The 22,193-nt window shown below is 43.3% G+C and overlaps 1 protein-coding gene across 5 annotated transcripts in view; it reads left to right on the top strand.

Annotated features, from left to right (window-relative positions):
- exd3 (exonuclease 3'-5' domain containing 3) overlaps window positions 1–22,193 on the top strand; it is a 451,102-nt gene that overhangs the window by 24,978 nt on the left and 403,931 nt on the right. For 4 of the 5 annotated variants that reach the window (XM_087998598.1, XM_087998600.1, XM_087998602.1 and 1 more), the window contains 2 exons: window positions 3,511–3,588; window positions 12,096–12,154. In XM_087998598.1, coding sequence (XP_087854724.1) covers window positions 12,133–12,154 — 22 coding nt within the window. In that variant the 5' untranslated portion in view covers window positions 3,511–3,588; window positions 12,096–12,132. The remainder of the gene's footprint in view (window positions 1–3,510; window positions 3,589–12,095; window positions 12,155–22,193) is intronic. The other variant, XM_087998601.1, reaches the window with a different exon arrangement.

Genomic DNA, 22,193 nt, shown 5'->3' on the forward strand with positions numbered 1-22,193 from the left:
TTGCAGCTGTTCAGGACATTGTTAGGCCAGCTTTGAATATTGTGTGCAGTTCTGGAAGGATTTTGTGAAACTTGAGAGGGTTCAGAAAAGATTGACAAGGATGTTGCCAGGGTTGGAGGGTTTGAGCTATAGGGAGAAGCTGAATGAGCTGGGGCTGTTTCCTTTGGAGTATTGAAGGCTGAGGGATGACCTTTTGAGGTTTATAAAATCATGAGGGGTATGGATGAGGCAAGTAGACAGGTCTTTTCCCTGGGTTGGAGTCCAGAACTAGATGGCATAGGTTTGGGGTAAGCATTTAATAGGGACTTAAGAGGCAACTTTTTCATGCAGAGGGTGGTGTGTGTATGGAATGAGCTGCCAGAGGAAGTGTGGAGGTTGGTACAATTACAATATTCAAAAGGCAATGGATGGGTATATGAATAGGAAGGGTTTGGAGGGATGTTTGCAAATGGGACCAGATTCATTTAGGATATCTAATCAGCGTGGACGAGTTGGACTGAAGGGTCTGTTTCCAAGCTGTGCATCTCTATGACTCTGTGAACCCCCCTGATTTTGACTGAAATAAAATGAACTGAAATCTGATTTGAATGATGTTTAAAGGTTGTTGCTTTTGAGTTTCTGAAAGGGGAAGCAGGATCTCCATATTCCCATTCTAACTCCATGTAAGACAATTAAACCAGATAGGTTAGCAACATTTCAATGGCTTTGCTACAGTGACTCAAATGTCAAAATGCATTCTTGTTCCTTTCCATGGATCTCATGATTGTGAGGGAATCCGCAAGCTTACCAAATGCAATTTGCAGTTGATGTGTCAAAATTATCCCTGTACGTGGAGAAAAATTCCAAACTTCATTTGTCATCACTAAGTCCTTAGGAAAATGATTCCACGTCTATATTTATTGCCTAATCCAATTGTATATATGTTCCAACCCACTGGAAATTACGTTTCCAGCAGCTCCAGTCCTGCTGCACTTTTTGTGGAACTACATGTTTTTAAATCCCAGGCAATAGAGTGGGAGAGGTCAACAGCACAGAATAAAGCTGTTCAGCCCATCGAGTCAAAAAAAGCCCACCTAACTATCCTAATCCCATTTTCCAGCACTTAGATCCATTGCCTTGTATAGTTTGGCATCGAAAGTCTTTTCATATTTCATTTTACGGTGAATTGTGATCCTAAAATCTTGGTGAGGGTTCTGAGACAATAAATAAAACCAAATTTAACTTCCTATATTACAGTACTGTTGGGATAGACAGAAGTTCTGTGAATTTTATACATGTATTTTTAATAATTTTATAATTTAATTTATAAAAATGTAATCTGTTAATGGCATTTCAAGATGCAAAAGATTTGCAGTGCTGTCATTAGCTTTACGCGAAGGAGCACTGCAGGCAGTTTCTCCACAGTCACCAAACCGATGAATGATCAGATTAGATTACTTACAGTGTGGAAACAAGCCCTTTGGCCCAACAAGTCCACACTGACCCTCCAAAGAGCAACCCACCCAGACCCATTCACCTACGTGCAATTTACCCCTTCACCTAACACTACGTGCAATTTCCCATGGCCAATTCACCTGACCTGCACATTTTTGGACTGTGGGACCTAACACTACGTGCAATTTCCCATGGCCAATTCACCTGACCTGCACATTTTTGGACTGTGGGAGGAAACCGGAGCACCCGGAGGGAATCCACACAGACACTGGGAGAATGTGCAAACTCCACGCAGTCAGTCGCCTGAGGTGGGAACTGAACCTGGGCCTTTGGCGCTGTGAGGCAACAGTGCTAACCACTGTGCCACCGTGCCGTCCACGATGAATGAGTGGATATGTTTTTTGTGATAAATATTGTCTATATTCAGATTCTTATTTGAATAACCTCTCCAGAGGTATTGATCAGCTGTTGTCAGGTTTCTCGTTGCTTATGTAATATTGATAACATTTAGCATATGGAAATGAGATTCTCACCTAGAATGGAGGAAGACTAGCTCAGTTACAGGAGCAAGTTTTAAGTTGTGTCGTAAGAGCGGAGAGAAATTTAAGTGGAGTATTCCAGAACTTGGTGTCCACAAAGCTGCAGTCCTGGCTGCCAACACGGTGAATGAATAGGGGCAAGTGGCTAGAACTGGTGAACCACAGGGAATGCTGACAGTGGAGGAGTGTCAAATCCATGCTTAATTTAATCACAAAGATGAGATATTTAAATGTAAATATTGGGGAATGGGAAGCCATTGTAGGTTTGTGCGCACAGAGGTAATTGGTGAATGGGGTTTGATGCAAGTTAGGATATGGCAATAGAGAACGTGGAGGGTGGAAGATGAGAGATCGGTCAGGAGAACGTTTGAATAATTGAGTCTGGAGGTAAGAAAGCCACGGATGAGAGTTTCTGCAGCAGATGAGCTCCAGCATGGCTCACTGGGAAGTGATCAGACAGGGATCATTAAGAAAGAAGGACATATTGGCTGATTCTTTCTTTTTTTGATGTCTCATCTCCTTACCTTGGAGGTACTGTTGAATTGTAGTGTCTTGTTATAGTCGTTTTTTAATTCCAGGAATGAGGATGTCACTGGTTAGGCTAGCATGTATTGTCCATCCCTCGTTGTGCTTGAGAAGGTGGTGGTGAGCTGCCTTCATGAACCGCTGCTGTCTCTTTGATGTAGGTAGACCCAGAGTGTTAGAGAGAGTGTTTCAGGATTTTGATCCAGTGATACTGAAGTAAGACGATATATTTCCATGTCAGTTTGTTGAGTGCTTTGAGGGAAACTTACAAGTGGTGTTCCTGTGTATCTGCTGCCTTTCTAGGTGGTAATGGTCACTGGTTTGGAAGGTACTGTCTGAGGAGTCTTGGTGAGATTTTACAGTGCATTTTGTACATGAGACACACCACTGATACTTAGTGTCAGTGGTGGAGGGAGTGAATGTTTCTAGATGTGATGTTAATCAAGTTGCGGGCTACTTTCTTCCAGATGGTATTGAGCTTGAGTGTTGGTGGAGGTCCACTCACTCAGTATTTCATTACACTCCTGACTTGTCCCTTGTCGATGATGAACAGACTTTCAGTAAGACTGAGAGGCTGTGACTTGACTAGTCTAAGAGACAGGTCTTCCAATTTTGGCTCTTATTACCCATATGTTAGTAAGGAAGACTTTGCAAGGTTGGCAGGGCTGTTTTTGCTGTTATCGTTTCTCGGAAATCTGGTTTCATTCCTTTGAGACAGCTGAGCGGTGTGCCAGGCCATCTCAGAGTGTATTTAAGAATCAACCTAGCGGTGGGTCTGGACTCGCATGTAGGTCAGACCAGGTAAGGTTGTGAGATTTCTTTTCCAAAGGGACATTAGTGAAACTCCATGGGGTTTTTATAACTAGTTAACAATTAATATGGTCTCATTAGATTGGATAAGACTGATTGTTCAGATTCCTTAATCCTCTGTTGTGGGATTTGAATCTGGATTCCCAGAGTGTGATTAGAATGACGAGTCGAGTAACAATACCTCTGTTTCATCTCACTCTAGGATATCTGTGGAGTTGCTGTTGGAATTCCTGCCAAGCATTTGCTGAACAGAATTGTTGGAATCGAGCTGAAAGCAGAGGTGCCTCTTCATATGTGTATTTGGACTGATGTATTCTCACTTTCTGTTGAATTTTGATTTGAGAGTATGGTTCCACTCCACGCAATATGAACTAATGAACTGACTTAACTACTCCACATTCATGAGAAAGGATTTCTTGCCAAAGGAAATTTGTTTGGGGAAATAAAACAACAAAAGTGTATGAGCTTGTGAGGCACTGAATGCAAGACACAATTTGAGAGCCCAAATCCTGAAACAGTTCTGGACAGTTTCTGTTATCATCTAAAGGAAAATTTATTTGTACTCCAAAACTTGCAATGAATAATTCTGTAACCGTTTTAAAAGTTTTATAGTTAAAATGGAATTCTCAAAACATTGTTAGCTAAAACCCTCAGCAACTCGTCTATGTGAAGAAAATCAATTGACAGTTGTGATGCTTGTTAATAATCTCAGTAGAAAGGAGTTGAGTTCTCCCTAAAACTGCTGAAAGATGAATTTATCGATGTCACATCTCATTAGGAAGTCTTTGATCATGCTCTCACCTCGTAATTTCTCCAGTATTTCTGTCCTGAACACTGCTGCTAGTCAGCTTGAAGGGCATTACGTGAACATTTTCATGTTTTCCATTCGATTGTGACTTGCAATGTTTTTTTTTGTATGAACTGACATCCTATAAGCAAGTTTTATTACCTCATGTCTTGAATTAATCACACAGCATGGCCTACTAGTCCTGGAAACATTTTCGTAAATCATCTTTGCACTCTTTCCTATAACAGGGTGACTAAAACTGTACACAATACTCCAATTGCAGCCTCGCCAATGACTTATACAACTGTAACATGACAACCCAACTACTATACTCAGTGCTTCGACCAATGAAGACCAGCAGGCTAACTGTCTTCACCACCCTGGCTACCTGTGACGCCGCTTTCAACAAACTATGTGCTTGTATTTGTAGATCCCTCTGTTGCACAATTCTCCTCAGGACCTTACCATTTACTGTAGACGTCCTACCCTGGTTTGACTTTCCCAAGTGCAACACTTCATGCTTATCTGTATTGAGTTGCGTTTGCTAGTCCTCAGCCCACATCCCCTTCTGATCAAGCACCTCTGTAATTTTTGATAACCTTCCTTACTATTTAATTTTTTATCATCTGCAAATTTACCTAATGATGCCTTGTGCATTCACATCCAGATCATTTATGCAAATAACAAATAACAAAGCTCCCAGCACTGACCCATGTGGCACTTGTCACAGGCATCTAATCTGAGAAACAGTCTTCAACCATCACCTGTCCTTCCAATCATCGAGCCAATTAGCTAGCTCCCTGGAACCCATACAACTTAACCTTCATGACTAGCCTGCTGTGCGGGACCTTGTCAAAGGCTTTACTAAAGTCCATATCGACAACATCCACTGCCCTACCCTCATCTACCCTGTTGGTTATCTCTTCAAATAACTCTAAAGGATTGTCAGACATGACTTCCTGCGCACACATCCATGCTGGCTTTCCCTATTCAGACCTTGACTATCTAAGTATTGGTTGATCCTGTCCCTCCCACAACTTGCCTCCCTCTGCTATCAGGCTCACTGTCCTGTAGATTCCTTGCTTTCTTTGCTACCTTTCTTAAACAATGGAATGACGTCAACCACCCTCCATTCTTCTGGAATTTCACCAATGGCTAAAGCTGAAGCAAAAATCTCTGCAAGGGCCTCTGCAGTTTCTTGCCTAGCTTTCCAAAACGTCTGAGGATGGACTTGATTACTCCCAGGGGATTCATCCATCTTAATGTGCTTTAAGGCTTAATCTAGTCCCATTTGCCAGAATTTATCTCATATTTCTCTCGAGCTTTATAATTCTTGAATTTATCTAGATGCCTTTTAAATGTTGTAATTGTACCATCCTCTGCCAACTTATTCCATACACGCACCACCTTCTGCGTGAAAACGTTGCTCCTTGGGTCCCTTTTTATATCTTTTCCCCTTCACCTGAAACCTATGCCCTCTAGTTCTGGACTTCCCCACCCCAGAAAAGGACCTTGTCTATTTAACCTATCCATGCCCTCAGCCTTCGACAATTCAGAGAAAATAGCCCCTACCTATTCACCCTCTCCCTTAGCTCAAATTCTCCAACATTCTTGTAAATCTTTTCTGAACTCTTTCAAGTTTCACAACGTCCTTCCAATTGCACACAATATTCCAAAAGTGACCTGACCAATGTCCGGTACAACTCCAACATGACCTCCCAATTCCTACTCTGTGCTCTGACCAATAAAGGAAATGCCACCTTCACTATCCTATCTACCTGTGACTCCACTTCAAGGAGCTATGAACCTGCATCCAAGGTCTCTTTGTTCAGCAACACTCCTCAGGACCTTACCTTTTAAGTTATAAGTCTTGTCCTGATTCACCTTTCCAAAATGCAGCACCTCACATTTATCTAAATTAAACTCCATCTGCCACTTCTCAGCCTGCTGGCCCATCTGATCAAGATCTGTTGTCCTCTGAGATAACCACCTTCGCTGTCCACTCCACCTCCAATTTTGGTGTCATCTGCAAACTTGCGAAATTATACTTATGTTCAGATTCAAATCATTTCTGTAAATGAAGAAAAGCAGTGGACCAAGCACGGATCCTTGTGGCACACCACTGGTCACAGGCCTCCAGTCTGAAAGGGAACTCTCTGCCACCACCGTCTGTCTTCTACTTTCGAGCCTGGTGAGAGTTTTCCCAGTATTCCGTGTGATCTAACCTTGATAACTAGTCTACCATGAGGAACCTTGTCAATGCCTTACAGAAGTCTACATATATATCACATCCACTACTCTGCCCTCATCAATCCTCTTTGTTACTTCTTCAAAAAAAACTCAATCAAGTTTGTGAGACATGATTTCCCACGCACAAAGCCATGTTGACTATCCCTAATAATGCCTTGCCTTTTCAAATACTTGTAAATCCTGTCCCTCAGGATTCCTTCCAACATTTTGTCCACCATCGATGTCAGGCTCACTGGTTTATCTCTGGCTTTTCCTTACCACCTTTTTTAAATAGTGGGACCACATTAGCCAACCTCCAGTCTTCTGGTACCTCACCTGTGACTATTAATGAAACCACTATCTCAGGAAGGGGCCCAGCAATCACTTCTCTCGCTTCCCACAGAGTTCTAGGGTACACTTGATCAGGTTTTGAGGATTTATCCACCTTTGTGTTTTAAGACTTCCAGCACCTCCACCTCTTTTTGAGGTGTCACCATCTATTTCCCTACATTCTATGTCTTCCATGACCTTCTCCACAATAAATATTGATGCAAAATACTAATTTAGCATCTCCCCCATCTCCTGCGGATGAGCCACCACAAATTGTTACGACACGGGGCAAGCTCTCCTGCTTAATTTAAAACCAGCAACTCAGAAAAGATATATCCCATGCAGTAATCTGTGAAAATTTGACAGGCAAGAACTAGTTGAAGTAAGAATTAACAACTTTATTTCTTAAAGTATAACAGAATATACTTCACTGACAACTATTTACAACTCCTTCCTCTAGCCTATCTTTTACATTCCCTTCTATAATACTAGTTTGATAAAACTCCCAATTAAGATTTACAAAACAACACTTCTCGTCTCAAAACCAGGCCGCTCTCAGTTTTCTCTGAATTCCTGTTGTTGTTCTTGGGAAGTCTGCTTCACAGGTTATTGATCAATTAAGGTACCTTTTAAGAGAACTATTTTTTTGGGCAGTTGCAGATGTTGTTGGTTTGGCAGATCTCCTCCCAACTGTTCAATTTTCCTCAGTCTTATACCCCAAAGCATTGGATTGTGTCATTGACTTTTAAGATAGTCCATATACTCAATTCAAACTTGATTGGAATTTGGTATTTTTCAAAGTGTATTTAAACTGATTGGCCTAATTGGAATCAGTTTTGTCATTTCCAGGCAGCCAGTAGCTGGAGCACATTACATTGTGTCTTATTGAGAACACTCGGTGCTGTCACTGCTAGCTTTTACTCTCTTAAATGTGCAGTACACCCACATCTTCACAACACCTCCCCACTTAAAAAATTAACCATTATAATGAAAAGATGGCTTCATTTTTTTCTCTACTTTTTAAACACATTACCCTAACATACAGAGAACGGGAATATAGATTCATCTTTATCTTTTTTTCATATACCTGTGTGTGTATATTAACATTTAAATACATACAAATCTCATCTAAACTTTATCAGTTAAATCAGTGATAATGCATCTGTGATTGCAATCTTCCGACATGTATGATTTTTAAATTAAAAATCTATTACGTAAGGCTCCAACAAAATAGTCTCATATTCTTGTCTTTAAATTGTTCCATGAATGTAAGTAGATTGCGGTCAGTGTACACAACTGTCTCTGACACATTGGTCCTGTAAGGCCAGTACCAAATGCAATAGTTCCTTTTCGATTGTGGAGTATTTCCTATGGTGGATGTTGATCATCTTCGAAAAGTAACCAACTGGCAGTTCAATCCCATCTTCACCTTCCTGTAGGAGTACAGCTCCAACTCCAATGTCACTGGCATCAATGGCGACTTTAAAAGGTTTCAAAAAGTTTGGTGTCGCTAAAACTGTTTGGTGCTTTATATTGATTTCGAATGGTCGAATGCCTCCTGGGATGATTCTGGCCATCAAAACTTTGTGCTCTTCTTCAGCAAGTTAGTTAACGATGCCACTACACTGCTTAAGTTTGGAACAAACTTCCGATAGAATCTGCTAAGTCCTAAGAATTGAAGTACCTCTTTCTTCAAGATTGGTCATGAAAGTTCCTTGATGGCCTTCGTCTTTGTGTCAACCCTCCATAACCGATGTTATGTCCTAAGAACATCACTTCTGCTCTCGCGAATTCCATTTTATTTAAGTTTATCACCAGTTCTGCTACTCATTGTTCAAAGATCTCTGCCAGCTATACCATGTGATCTTTCCGGGAGTTACTGAAGATCACTACATTGTCCAAATAGACTGCACAGTTTGTTAACCCAGCCACAACTCTGTTCATGAGTCTTTGGAATGTGGCGGGTGCATTCTTCATTCCAAAGGGCATCACTTTAAACTGATATAATCCATTAGGGGTTATAAATGCAGAAATTTCTTTCGCTGTCTCTGATAACGATACCTGCCAGTAACCACTCATTAAGTCCAACTTGGTATAGTCCTTCAATCTAGGAATTGATTTTGTAACGGCGTTGACCTTCCGATAATCCATGCAGGATCGTTGAGTCCCGTCCAGTTTGGGAACTAAGACAATTGGCGAATTCCACTCACTCTGGCTTGGTTCAATGATGTTCTCGTCGAGCATGGCCTCCACCTCCATCTGGACCTGTCTGGCTTTGAAAGGATTAAACCGATAGGGGTGTTGTTTTATCCAAGCAGTGTTCCCTACATCTGCTTCATGTAGAAGAGCATTAGTCCTCCTCATCTGATTCTTACAGACTGCACTAACAATCTTTCAACTGTGTTCTGTACTCCTGAGACAGATAACTTGCTAAGCTATCTCACTCCTCAAGAACTTTTTTTAATCTATTTTGAGGCATAGCAAAATCCACGTCATCTGGATTCGATTCCTCACTCTGCGGGGCAGTAACTAACATCTGTTACTCAGCTCTTTCTCTCTCATATAATACGGTTTCACCATATTCACATGACATACCCAAAACCTTTTTTTTCCATCTGGCATCTTTACGAGATAGTTTACTTGACTCAACTTTCTCTCAATTTGATAGGGACCACTAAACCTGGCTTTGAGAGGATCTCCTATTAGTGGTAACAGTACTAACACATCATCCCCTCGTGAAAATGTCTGAGTCTCCGAGTTTTTATCTGCCACCTTCTTCATTCTACACTGTGCCCCATTTAGGCGCTGTTTAGCGAACTCAACTACTCAATTTCATTGCTCCCTCACCTCCGCTACGTAATCTAAGTGTGAGATCTCTGACTTTGGTCCTTTCAAAGGGCCTCTCACTTCATGCCTGAATATTATCTCAAAAGGAGTGAACTGAGTAGATTAGTTTGGGGCATCTCTAATGGCAAACAAAACGAGTGGGTTACCTGTAATCCTGACAGTATGCTCTCAATATGGTCTTCAAGATCTGATGCCACCTTTCTCAAGCTCCCTGGGATTCAGGATGATACACACTGGATTTAAAGTACTGTATACCTGAGCTATCCATAACCACCCTAAACAGCCCAGCAGTAAAATTTGACCCTTGGTCTGAGTCTCTCTGGGTAGCCCATACTGTGTGAAGAAAGCTACTAACTCCTCTATTACCCTTTTTGCCTTGATACTCCGTAATGGAATTGCCTCCGGAAATCTGGGAGACACATACATTATAGTTAACGAGTACTGGTTCCCACTTTTAGTTCTCAGGACGGGACCTACACAATCAATTATAACGTGCGTGAAAGGTTCTTCAAATGCAGGAATTGGTGTTGGTTTTATTACCGCCTGTGGCTTACCTATCATTTGGTATGTATGACATGTATGGTAAAGGTTAACTACGTCCTTGTGCATTCCAGTCCAATAAAAATGTTTTTGTACCTTAGCCTGAGTCTTTCATAACCCTAGGTGACCTCCTACAGGTAGTTCATGTGCTACCTGTAATACTTACTGTCTGTATGCTATTGGCAACACAATCTGGTGCACTTTGGGCCATTTCTCCTCTGCACTAACCTGCTGTGGTCGCCATTTCCGCCTTAGAATTCTATCTTTCAGTTAATATCCCTCCAGAATATTCTCTGCATCCTTTTTGGAGTATGCATCCACATATAAATCTTTTATCGTCTTGTCTTATTGCAAGTCCTTTAGTCTTTCAGGACTAAACACTTCTGTCTGACCCTCTGCCTGTTCAGGTTTTTCCTGCACCATTACATCAAACAGGGTGTCTGCTAACTCAACCTCAAGTCTATCTTTCTCTTTACTTTTTGCTTCATGTTATGACTTATGATAGTGGGATCTGGTTATGACACAGTCTGGGAAAATACCAGGATATTTTTGTTTTAACTCCTCAGTTTCTTGGTCTCCCTCGGGCTTCTCCACAACAAGGGATATCATTCCCACCTTGGATCTTGCTATATCGTTCCCAAGAACAAACTCAATTCCCAGAACTGATACTTTGTCAATAACTCCCACTGTAACTTCCCCAGTCTTGAGTTGGCACTCCAACTGACCTTATATAGGAAATGCTAAATTTCTGTCAACTATCTCACAAATTGCCACACTCTCTGGTAACAGACCAGAAAGAGTGCATATTCACTCATCCCTTGCTATCAGCGACTGGTTAGATCCTGTATCTCTCAAAATTATAACTTCTTGCCCTTCTCCCCCTGCTCTTTCTGAGTAAACTTTACCTACAGAGGTGAATTCTTTGTACAGATCAGGTACTAACTCCATACCCAGCCCCTGACTAGGCTGTGCACTCTCCTGCAGCTCCTCGGCTCTCCTTGGGGTCTCCTTTGCTACCTTCACTAATGCCACTGGCTGAGCTTCTTTAACCACATCTTTTCCCACAATGCCTTTCTTTAATGACCAGCACCGCGACTTTACGTGTCCCACTTTAACACAGTGGAAACACCGGAGGCCTTTCACCTCCTTTCCACTCTCTTGGGCTTCTTTTTTTTAAATCCTGTGGTAAATTTTTACCAGTGCTCTCTACTTTTGGTTTTAGTAGTGTAGGATCTCCCCTTCTCCCAACGTCTGTCCCTCACAGGACAAAATTCTGGTCGGAAGCTTGTCTTATGCACCAACATGTACTCCTCTGTCAATTATGCTGCCCTTCTCACTTCCTGAACTTTCTGTCCTCCATGTGAATTCTTCCCATCTCTGCTAAACCAAGTCATGCTAAACCCTGGTTAGACTCCAAGACAGGGTGGATAAACTATTTGCACTACTTGGGGATTCCAGGACCAGGGGCATAATCTGAAAATTAGGGGGCAGACCTTTCGAGAGAGATATTAGGAAGCACCTCTACGCACAAAGGGTAGTAGATGTTTGGGACTCTCTTCCAAAAATGCCAATTGATGCGAGATCTGTTGTTAATTTTAAATCCGAGAAGGTATCAAAGGATGTGGGCCAAAGGAAGGTATATGGAGTCAGGCCACAGGCTCAGGAACTGAATGGTCTACTCTTGTTCCTATGTAACACCTTCTAAACTCACAACCTTGACCACCTAGAAGGACATGGGCAACAACTGCTTGGAAACAGCACCACTTGCATGTTCACCTCTAAGCCACATGCTATCCTGACTTGGAAATATATTGCTGATTCAAAATCCAGAAACTCCTCTGTACCACGAGAACTATAGTGGTTTGAGAAGTTAGGTCATCACCATCACCTCGAGGGAAATTAGGGATGGAAAATTAGCGATGCCCATGTCTCTCAAATGAATTCAACACCAAAAAACTCTAATGTGCAAGTTTGTCTGAGATAATTGAGATTGCTAGTCTTTAATGTGTACTTTATTGCTCAATCTGCTTATCTCTGCTTGCATTTTCTTGCAGGATTTGCCGTATTGCCTGTATTTAAGGAATCGGCTTGATGATGGGTGATCAGTGCACAGGTATCAGCCCCCGTGGCTTTTGTTTAGCAATATAAAAAATCTGTCATTACTACGGTGAAGTAACTAACGTAGTGCTGTGGTTATGCCTGGCTAGGAATGTAGGAAACAGGCCTTGGTCATTTTTCAAATTGATTGTCTAATTCAGCACCATTTTTCTGCAATATTCCTAAATGCCCTGCTATCATTGGTATCCAGAAATCTACAGATTTCTGTCTTTAAAGTGTTGAATGAAAGAGCTTCCACAGCTGTCTGGCACAGAGGATAGGCTAGGACATTTTTCACTGGAGTGTAGGAGGTTGACAGACAACCTGAGAGATGTTTCTCAAATAATGAGAGGTATAGATAGAGGTGATGGTAGTTGTCTTTTCTCTAAGATTGGAAATTTCAAGACTAGGGGGCACATTTTTAAGGTGAGAGGAGAGAGATTTTAAAAAGATGTAAGAGGCAAATGTTTTATACAGAAGGTGGTTTGCATGTAGAATGAACTTCCTGGGGATGTGGTGGATGCAATTACAATGTTTAAAAGACATTTGGATAGATACGTGAATAGGAAAGATTTGGAGGAATATGGACCAGGAGCAGACAGGTGGGACTAGTTTAGTTTGGGATTATGTTTGGCATGGACTGGTTGAACTGAAAAGTCTGTTTCTGTGCTGTATAGCTCTATGACCCTCTGAAGAAATTTCTCTTCATCTCAGTCTTAAATGGCCTGTCTTTGTTGTGTTTGCTGCTGTCCATGTCTTCTAACTGTGTGGGCTCCTCTCGGGGGTTTATGTGGTCTAGTGTCTCATGTCTAGTCTAACGGGAAGAATCTTGAATAAACAAGATGTAAAACTAGTGCAGAATTCTTGGGGTTAAAAAGAACAAAAGAGACGTACAGCACAAGAACAGGCCCTTCGGCCCTGCAAGCCTGTGCTGATCATCATGCCCAAATTAAACTAAAAAAACAGACCTGTGCTCTTATTTGGTCCATATCCCTCTATTCCCTCTGTATTCATGTAACCATCCAGGGCCTCTTAACTGTCGCCAAAGTGCCTGCTTCTACCACTGCCTCTGGCAGTGTTCTAGGCTCCTACCATTCTATGCATGAAAAGCTTCCCTTGCACTCTGCCTTAAATTCCCCCCCCCCCCCAATCTTGTGTCCCTTGTAATTGGCACTTTCATCCTGGGAAAAAGCCTCTGATTGTTGACCTTATCTATATAGAACATAGAAAAGCACTGCACAGAACAGGCCCTTTGGCCCATGATGTTGTACCGAGGATTATTCCTAATGTAAAATAAAATAACTTCACCTACGCACCCCTCAACTTGCTGCTCCCCATGTGCATGTCCAGCTTAAATGTCCCTAATGATTCTGCTTCCACCACCACCGCTGGCAATGCATTCCATGCATTCACAACTCTCTGCATAAAGAACCTACCTCTGACATCTCCTCTATACCTTCCCCTAATATCTTAAAACTATGACCCCTCGTACCCGTCAATCCTGTCCTGGGGAAGAGTCTCTGGCTATTGACTCTATCTATTCCTCTCATTATTTTGTTCACCTCGATCAGGTCTCCTCTCTTCCTCCTTCTCTCCAGAGAGAAAAGTCTGTGCTTTTTCAACCTTTCTTCATAAGGCAAGCCCTCCAGTCCAGGCAGCATCCTGGTAAACCTTCTTTGCACCCTCTCCAAAGCCTCTGTATTTTTCCTATAGTAGGGCAACCAGAACTGGATACAATATTCCAAGTGTGGTCTCACCAGGGATTTGTAGAGCTGTAGCAAAACCTTGCGGCTCTTAAACTCGATCCCCCTGTTAATGAAAGCCAAAACACCATATGCTTTCTTAACAACCCTATCCACTTGGGTGGCAACTTTGAGGTATCTATGTACTTGCACACCCAGATCCCTCTGTTCCTCCACACTACCAAGAATCCTGTCTTTAATCCTATATTCAGCATTCGAGTTTGACCAACCAATGCATCACTTCACATTTATCCAGGTTAAACTCCATCTGTCATTTCTCAGCCCAGCTCTGCATCCTGTCTATGTCGCGCTGCAGCCTGCAATAGCCCTCGATACTATCGACGACACCTCCAACCTTTGTGCCATCAGCAAATTTATTGACCCACCCTTCAATCTCCTCGTCATTTATAAAAGAGCAGAGGCCCAAGAACAGAGCCCTGCGGGACCCCACTCACCACTGACCTCCAGGCAGTATTCTTTCCATCTACAACCACTTTCTGCCTTCTGTCAGCCAACCAATTCCGAATCCAGATAGCCAAATCTCCCTGTATCCCATACTTCCTGACTTTATGAATGAGCCTACCATGGGGATCCTTATCATATGCCCTGCTCAAGTCTGTATACACCACATCCACTGCTCGACCTTCGTCGACCTGTCTTGTCACCTCAAAGAACTCAATAAGATTTGTGAGGCATGACCTGCCCCTCATAAAGCCATGCTGACTGCCTTTAATCACTCTATGCTTTGCCAAATAATCATAGATCCTATCCCTCAGAATTCTTTCCAAAACCTTGCTGACCACAGACGTAAGACTGACTGGTCTGTAATTGCCAGGGATTTCCCTATTCCCCTTCTTGAAAAGAGGAACAACATTTGCCTCCTTCCAACCCTCCAGTACAACTCCCATGGAGAGTGAGGAGGCAAAGATCTTCGCCAGCGACTTAGCAACCTCCTTTCTTGCTTCCAAGAGCAGCCGAGGATAAATCTGGTCTGGCCGAGGGACCTATCAATCTTAATGTTTTCCAAAATTTCGAGCACATCAACTTCATCAATCTTGATCTGGTCAAGCCTGTATCCCAGCTCCTCAAAGTTCTCATTCACAACAAGGTCCCTTTCCTTAGAGAAAACTGTAGTAAAATACTCATTAAGGGCTTCCCCTATCTGCTCAGACTCCATGCACAAGTTCCCTCCACTATCCCTCATCAGCCCTACCTCTCCCTGATCGTTCTCCTCTTCCTCACATTTGAGCAAAATGCTTTTGGGTTCTCCCTAATCTTATTTGCCTAGCCTTTTTCATGCCACCTCCCAGCTCTCCTCAGTCCATTTCTGAGCCCCTTTCAAGTTAAGCCTGTAATCCTCTAAAGCTGTGCTAGATCCTTGCTTCCTCCACCTTAAGTAAGCTGCCTTCTTCCTTTTGATGAGAAGCTCCTCTGTTCTCGTCATCCAAGGTTCCTTAATCTTACCCCTTCTTACCTGTCTCAGGAATAAATGCATGCATCACTTGCAGCAACTGCTCCTTAAACAGTCTCCACATGTCTGCTGTGCCCTTTCTGTGGAACAATTGCTCCCAGTCTGTACTTCCCAACTCCTGTCTGATAGCGTCATAATTTCCTTTTCCCCAATTAAATATCTTCTCTCGGTAACTGCTTCTTTTCCTCTCCAAGACTATGGTAAATGTGAGACAGTTGTGATCACTGTCACTAAAGTGTTTTCCCACCACGAGATCTGACACCTGTCCTGGCTCATTGCCGAGCACCAAATCCAAAATGGTTTCTTCCCTCATCGGTCTGTCTACATACTGAGTAAGGAAACCCACCTGAACACACCTGACAAAAACAGCTCCATCCAAACCATCTGCACTTAGGACGTTCCAGTCGATATTGGAAAAGTTAAATCACTCATAACTACAACCCTGCTCCCTCTGCATTTTTCCAGAATCTGCCCGCCTATGCGTTCTTCAATCTCTCTACTGCTATTAGGTGGTCTGTAGAAAACCCCCAATGAGCTGGCTGCTCCCTTGCTGTTCCTGATTTCCACCCATACTGACTCAGCAGACAGATCTTCCTCAATAACCTTTGTTTCTGTAGCTGTGATGCCCTCTCTGATTAGCAATGCCACACCTCCTCCTCGTTTTCCACCCTCCCTGTTCTTTGTAAACGTTCTGAACCCTGTAATATCAAGCGATCATCCCTGCCCCTGTGAAACCCCTGTCTCCGTTATGGCCACAACATTGTATCCCCAAGTTCTGATCTATGCTCAAAGTTCGTCACTCTTATTTCTGACATTCCTTGCATTGAAGCAGACACACTTTGACCAATCCCTTTGTTTCATCACGAGAAACCTTTCCGATAGATTCACTACATCCTGTCGCTGCCCCATCTGCAACTGTCCCCCTCTCAGATATGTGGCTCTGATTCCCACCCCCCTGCCAATCTAGTTTAAACCCTCCGAATCACACGAGCAAATCTCACATCCAGGAAATTTGTGCCCCTCCAGTTCAGGTGCAACCCGTACTTCATGTACAGGTCCCACCTTCCCCAGAAGGTATCCCAATGGTCTAGGTATCTGTTTCTCATAATTTTGTAGACCTCAATCGAGTCTCCTCTTAGCTGCTGTCTTTCCAGTGTAAACAATCCTAAACTTTTTAAACTTTCCTCATAGCCAATGCCCTCAACTGGGCAAGGTCCTGCTGAACCTTCTCTGCACTCTCTCCTAAGCTTCCATGTCTTTCTGGTAGTGTGGTGACTAACACTGTACGCTACTCCAAATGTGGCTGAACAAGGGTTTTATATAGCTGCACGTGGTTTGTCAACTCTTGTAATCCATACTCCAGCTGATGAAGGCAGGCACGCCATATGTCTCCTTAATCACCTTGGTCACATGTGCTGCCACTTTTAGGGAATTGTGGACCTGCGTGCCCATATCCGTCTGCATGTTAATGTTCCTAAAGGTCCTGCGGTGTATAATTTACACCGAAATGCGATCCTCCAAAATGCATCACCTTGGTCTGAATGTGTATCAAGGATGGAGAAGAGGGTCTGAGTATGAATCCAGTGGCAGTGTGGACTGATCATGAAGGAGCAAGATGAAGTGAAAAAGACTCCATGTTAAGAATTCCTTCAAAAAACTGCAGTAAATTGGGGATTGTTATTTATGGAGGCTGCTGCAAAATTTCTTATGATTAATTTGCAAACAAAACAAAAAAAATGTAGTTATTGCTCCTCTAACTATTTATAGGTTATAAGAATCAGCTTTATGTTACTACAAAGATTTGGGAGGACCTAGTCTTGGATCTGGGTCACAACGGATCTTACTTACATTTATGCCTCATGACATCATTATATTAGGTGGAGCTTATTGCACACAATCAATTATTAATCCTTTCCGATTCTTCCAGACCCATGCCCTTATCCTGTGGCCTGCTCCCTGGTTTTAAATCCCTCAGCCAGTGGAAACATCGTATCCACATCCAACTATAAGAATTTTGTCAGTTTCAATGAGGTCGCCTTCCATTCTTCAAAACTCTGGAAAATACAGGCCCAGGTATCAGTCTGGTGAATTGTTATTGCATTCCCTCTCTGACAAGTATCTCCTTAATTAAATAAGGGGACCAAAACTGCACACAATACTCGAGATACACTTTTGCCAAACTCTGTATCACTGTAGCAAGACGTCTTGCTCCCTGTATCCAAATCCCCTAACAGTGAAGACCAGCAGACCATTTGTCTTCCTAAGTTGCTCACTGCATTTGCAGGTTAACTTTCTGTGACTCATGGTCACAGACACCAAGTCCTGTGGGCATCAACTCTTACCAATCACCTACTGTTTAAGAAATACTTTGTTGTTATGCTTTTTCTACAAGTATTGACCTCCTAATAATGTCACTTATTTAATTCTAGATTCTGTCTGCCATGTTCTTGCCCATTCACTTAGTCTGCCCAAGTCCCTTGAAGTGTCCTTGGTACTCTCCTCACAACTTAAATTCTACCTAGAGTTGGTTCATCAACAAGTTTGGAAATGTAATGTTTGGTGCACACACCCAAACCATTGATTCATTTGTGCACAGCTGTGGTCCTAGTACTGATCCTTGCATAACTGCACTAGTAATAGCCTACCATGCTGAGAATGAGTGTCTTATTCCTATGGTCTGTTCTTGTTTCTCAATCCATACTCGTGTATTACCCCAATGCCATTCACACCAAGTTTTGTTCACTAACTTCCCATGTGGAATCATATCCGAACACTTCTGAAAATTCAAATGCACATTTGCTGCTTCTCCTTTATACTACAAATAATAGCCTCAAAATCTGCCAACAGATTTGTCATCCAAAATTTCTTGTTGACTCTTCCCAATCATTGCATTATTTTAAGTGCCTAATTATCATGCACTTTATAATAAATTCTAATATTTCCTCTACTGCTGAGTCAAACTGAAAGGTCTGTAGATGTCTGCTTTCTCTCTCCCTCTTGAGACCCTTCAGAACTATTGGGGTTATACCTTTCTACTGTGCACCCTGTAGGAACTTTGCAAAATGCCCAGCATTGTATGAATAGCCAGCTTCTTTAACATGCTGGCATGTAGCCCATCTTACCTCGGACATTTATCATCCTTCAGTTATTCTTTTGAATGCTACCTCTTCATTAATATTAATTTCTTTCCATCCCTCATCTCACACATGAGAGTCAGACAGAATGTGGAACCCAGAAAAACAGCAGCGAATAGGTTCAAAATGGGCGAAAAGATGGTCAGAAATAAAAATTAATAGCTGTTTACTTGAATGTAGGCAGTATTCAGACCAAATTAAATGAATTCATAACACAGAATGATCTTCCAACCATTATGGAAACATAGTTACAAGGAGATCAAAATTAGGGACTAAATATTCAAGAGTAGTGGCTTTTCAAAAGGACAAGCAGGAAGGAAATGGTGGGAGGGTGGCTTTGTTAGAATGGGATGGAATAAGTACGATAACAAGAAATCGTTGTCATAGAGACATATAACACGGAAACCGATTCTTCAGTCCTACTTGTCCTTGCCGATCAGATATCCTAAATCTAGTTCCATTTGCCAGCCTCCTGCCCATATCCCTCCAAGTCCTATTCCTAGTCATATACCCATCCAGATGCCTTTTAAACATTGCAATTGTACCAACCTTCACCACTTCCTCAGGCAGCTTATTCCATTTGCGTGAAAACATTGTCTCTCAGATCACTTTTAAATCTTTCTCCTCTTATCTTAAACCTATGTCCTCTAGTTCTGGAACTACTCCACCCCAGGGAAAAGACCTTGTCTATTTAGCCTAACCATGCCCCTCATGGTTTTATAAACCTCCATAAGGTTATGCCTCAGCCACTGACACCCCAGGGAAAATAGTGCCAGTCTATTCAGCCTCTCCCGATAGCTCAAACATCCATGGCAACATTCCTTGTAAATGTTTTCTGAACCCTTTCAAGTTTCACAACATCCTTCATATTGCAGGAAGACCAGAATTGTATGCAGTATTCCAATAGTTGCCTAACCAATGTCCTGTACAGCTGCAAAATGACTTCTGAACTCCTATACTCATTCCACTGACCAATAAAGATCCAAATACCAAATGCCTTTCTCTACCCATGACACCACTTTCAAGGAACTGTGAACCTGTACTCCAAGGCCTCTTTGTTCAGCAACATTCTCCAGGACCTTTTGCACCTCACATTTATCTAAATTAAAGTCCATCTGCCACTCCTTGGCTTCTTGGCCCATCTGATTAACGTCCTGTTGTATCTGAGGTATTCTTCTTTGCTGTCTACTACATGTCGAATTTTGTTGTATCTGCAAACTTACTAACATACCTCCTATATTCACATCCAAATCATTTATATAAATAACGAAAAGTGGCACACCACTGATCACAGGCCTCCGGTCTGAAAAATAACCTGCCACCATCTCTATCTGTCTTCTACCTTTGAGCCAGTTCTGTATCCAAATGCCTACTTCTCCCTCTATTCTGTGTAATCTAACCTTGCTAACCAATCTATCTTGAGGAACCTTGTCGAATGCCTTACTGAAGTCCATATAGGTCACATCCATTCTTCCCTCATCAATTGTCTTTGTTACTTCTTCAAAAAACTCAATCAAGTTCGTGACCCATGATTTCCCACACACAAAGCCATGCTGACTATCCCTAATCAATCCTTGCCTTTCCAAATACATGTACATCCTGTCCCTCAGGATTCCCCCCAACAAGTTGCCCACCACTGGTGCCCGGCTCAATGGTCTGTAGTTCCCTGGCTTTTCCTTACCACCTTTCTTACTAGTGGCACTGCGTTAGCCAACATCAGTCTTCTGGGACCTTACCTGTGGCTATCGATGATATAGAAAGGGGCCCAGTAATGACTTCACTGGCTTCCCATAAATTTCGAGGGCATGCTTGATCATGTTCTGGGGATTGATCCACATTTATACATTTCAAGACATCAAGCGCCACCTCTTCTGTAATATGGACATTGTTCAAGATGTCACTATTTGTTTCCCACAGTTCTTCATCTTCCATATCCTTCCCCCAGTAAATACTGATGCAAAATACTCATTTAGTATCACCTGCGGTTCCACAAATAGGAGGCCTTGCTGATCTGTAAGAGGCTTTATTGTCAAAGGGTAGATATGAGGAAGGATTCAGAGACTGTATTTAAACAGTTTCCTAGTCCATGCATCAATGAATTTAATACACGCCGTGACATCGAACAATTCTTCCGTCGCCTCCGCCTCCGAGCTTACTTTCACAATCAGGACTCCCGCCCACCTTCCGAGGACCCCTTCGCCCACCTCCAACACACTGCATCCACCTGGACACCCCGCGCTGGCCTATTACCTGCCCTCGACCTCTTCATTTCCAACTGCCGCCGGGACATTAACCGCCTCAACCTGTCGACCCCCCTCCCCCACTCCAACCTCTCACCCTCACAACGCGCAGCCCTCCAATCCCTCTGCTCCAATCCTGACCTCACCATCAAGCCAGCGGACAAAGGGGGTGCAGTGGTAGTCTGGCGCACTGACCTCTACATCGCTGAAGCCAAACGCCAACTCGAGGACACCTCTTCCTACCGCCCCCTTGACCATGACCCCACCACCCATCACCAAACCATCATCTCCCAGACCATACAGAACCTCATCACCTCAGGAGATCTCCCACCCACAGCTTCCAACCTCATAGTCCGGGAACCTCGCACTGCCCGGTTCTACCTCCTTCCCAAGATCCACAAGCCTGACTACCCTGGCCGACCCATTGTCTCAGCATGCTCCTGCCCCACTGAACTCATCTCTAACTACCTCGACACTGTCCTATCCCCCCTAGTCCAGGAACTCTCCACATACGTTCGAGACACCACCCACGCCCTCCACCTCCTCCAAGACTTCCGTTTCCCTGGCCCGCAACGCCTCATCTTCACCATGGATATCCAATCCCTCTACACCTCCATCCGCCATGACCAGGGCCTCCAAGCCCTCCGTTTTTTCCTCTCCAGACGTTCCCAACAGTACCCCTCCACCGATACTCTCATTCGTTTGGCCGAACTGGTCCTCACCCTTAACAATTTCTCCTTTGAATCCTCCCACTTCCTCCAGACCAAAGGGGTAGCCATGGGCACACGTATGGGCCCCAGCTATGCCTGTCTCTTTGTTGGCTACGTAGAGCAGTTGATCTTCCGTAATTACACCGGCACCACTCCCCACCTCTTCCTCCGCTACATTGATGACTGCATTGGCCCCACCTCGTGCTCCCGCGAGGAGGTTGAGCAATTCATCAACTTCACCAACACATTCCACCCTGACCTTAAATTTACCTGGACCATCTCTGACACCTCCCTCCCCTTCCTGGACCTCTCCATCTCCATCAGTGACGACCGACTTGACACTGACATCTTCTACAAACCCACCGACTCTCACATCTACCTGGATTACACCTCTTCCCACCCTACCTCTTGCAAAAATGCCATCCCGTATTCCCAATTCCTCCGCCTCCGCCGTATCTGCTCCCAGGAGGAGCGGTTCCACCATAGAACACACCAGATGGCCTCCTTCTTTAGAGACCGCAATTTCCCTTCCCACGTGGTTAAAGATGCCCTCCAACGCATCTCATCCACATCCCGCACCTCCGCCCTCAGACCCAACCCCTCCAACTGCAACAAGGACAGAACGCCCCTGGTGCTCACCTTCCATCCTACCAACCTTCGCATAAACCAAATCATCCGCCGACATTTCCGCCACCTCCAAACAGACCCCACCACCAGGGATATATTTCCCTCCCCACCCCTCTCCGCCAACCGCAAAG

This window comes from Chiloscyllium plagiosum, unplaced genomic scaffold (genome assembly GCF_037043375.1).
Source record: "Chiloscyllium plagiosum isolate Xiang-an unplaced genomic scaffold, Cpla_swu_hap1 HiC_scaffold_21, whole genome shotgun sequence".
Classification (NCBI taxonomy): domain Eukaryota; kingdom Metazoa; phylum Chordata; class Chondrichthyes; order Orectolobiformes; family Hemiscylliidae; genus Chiloscyllium; species Chiloscyllium plagiosum.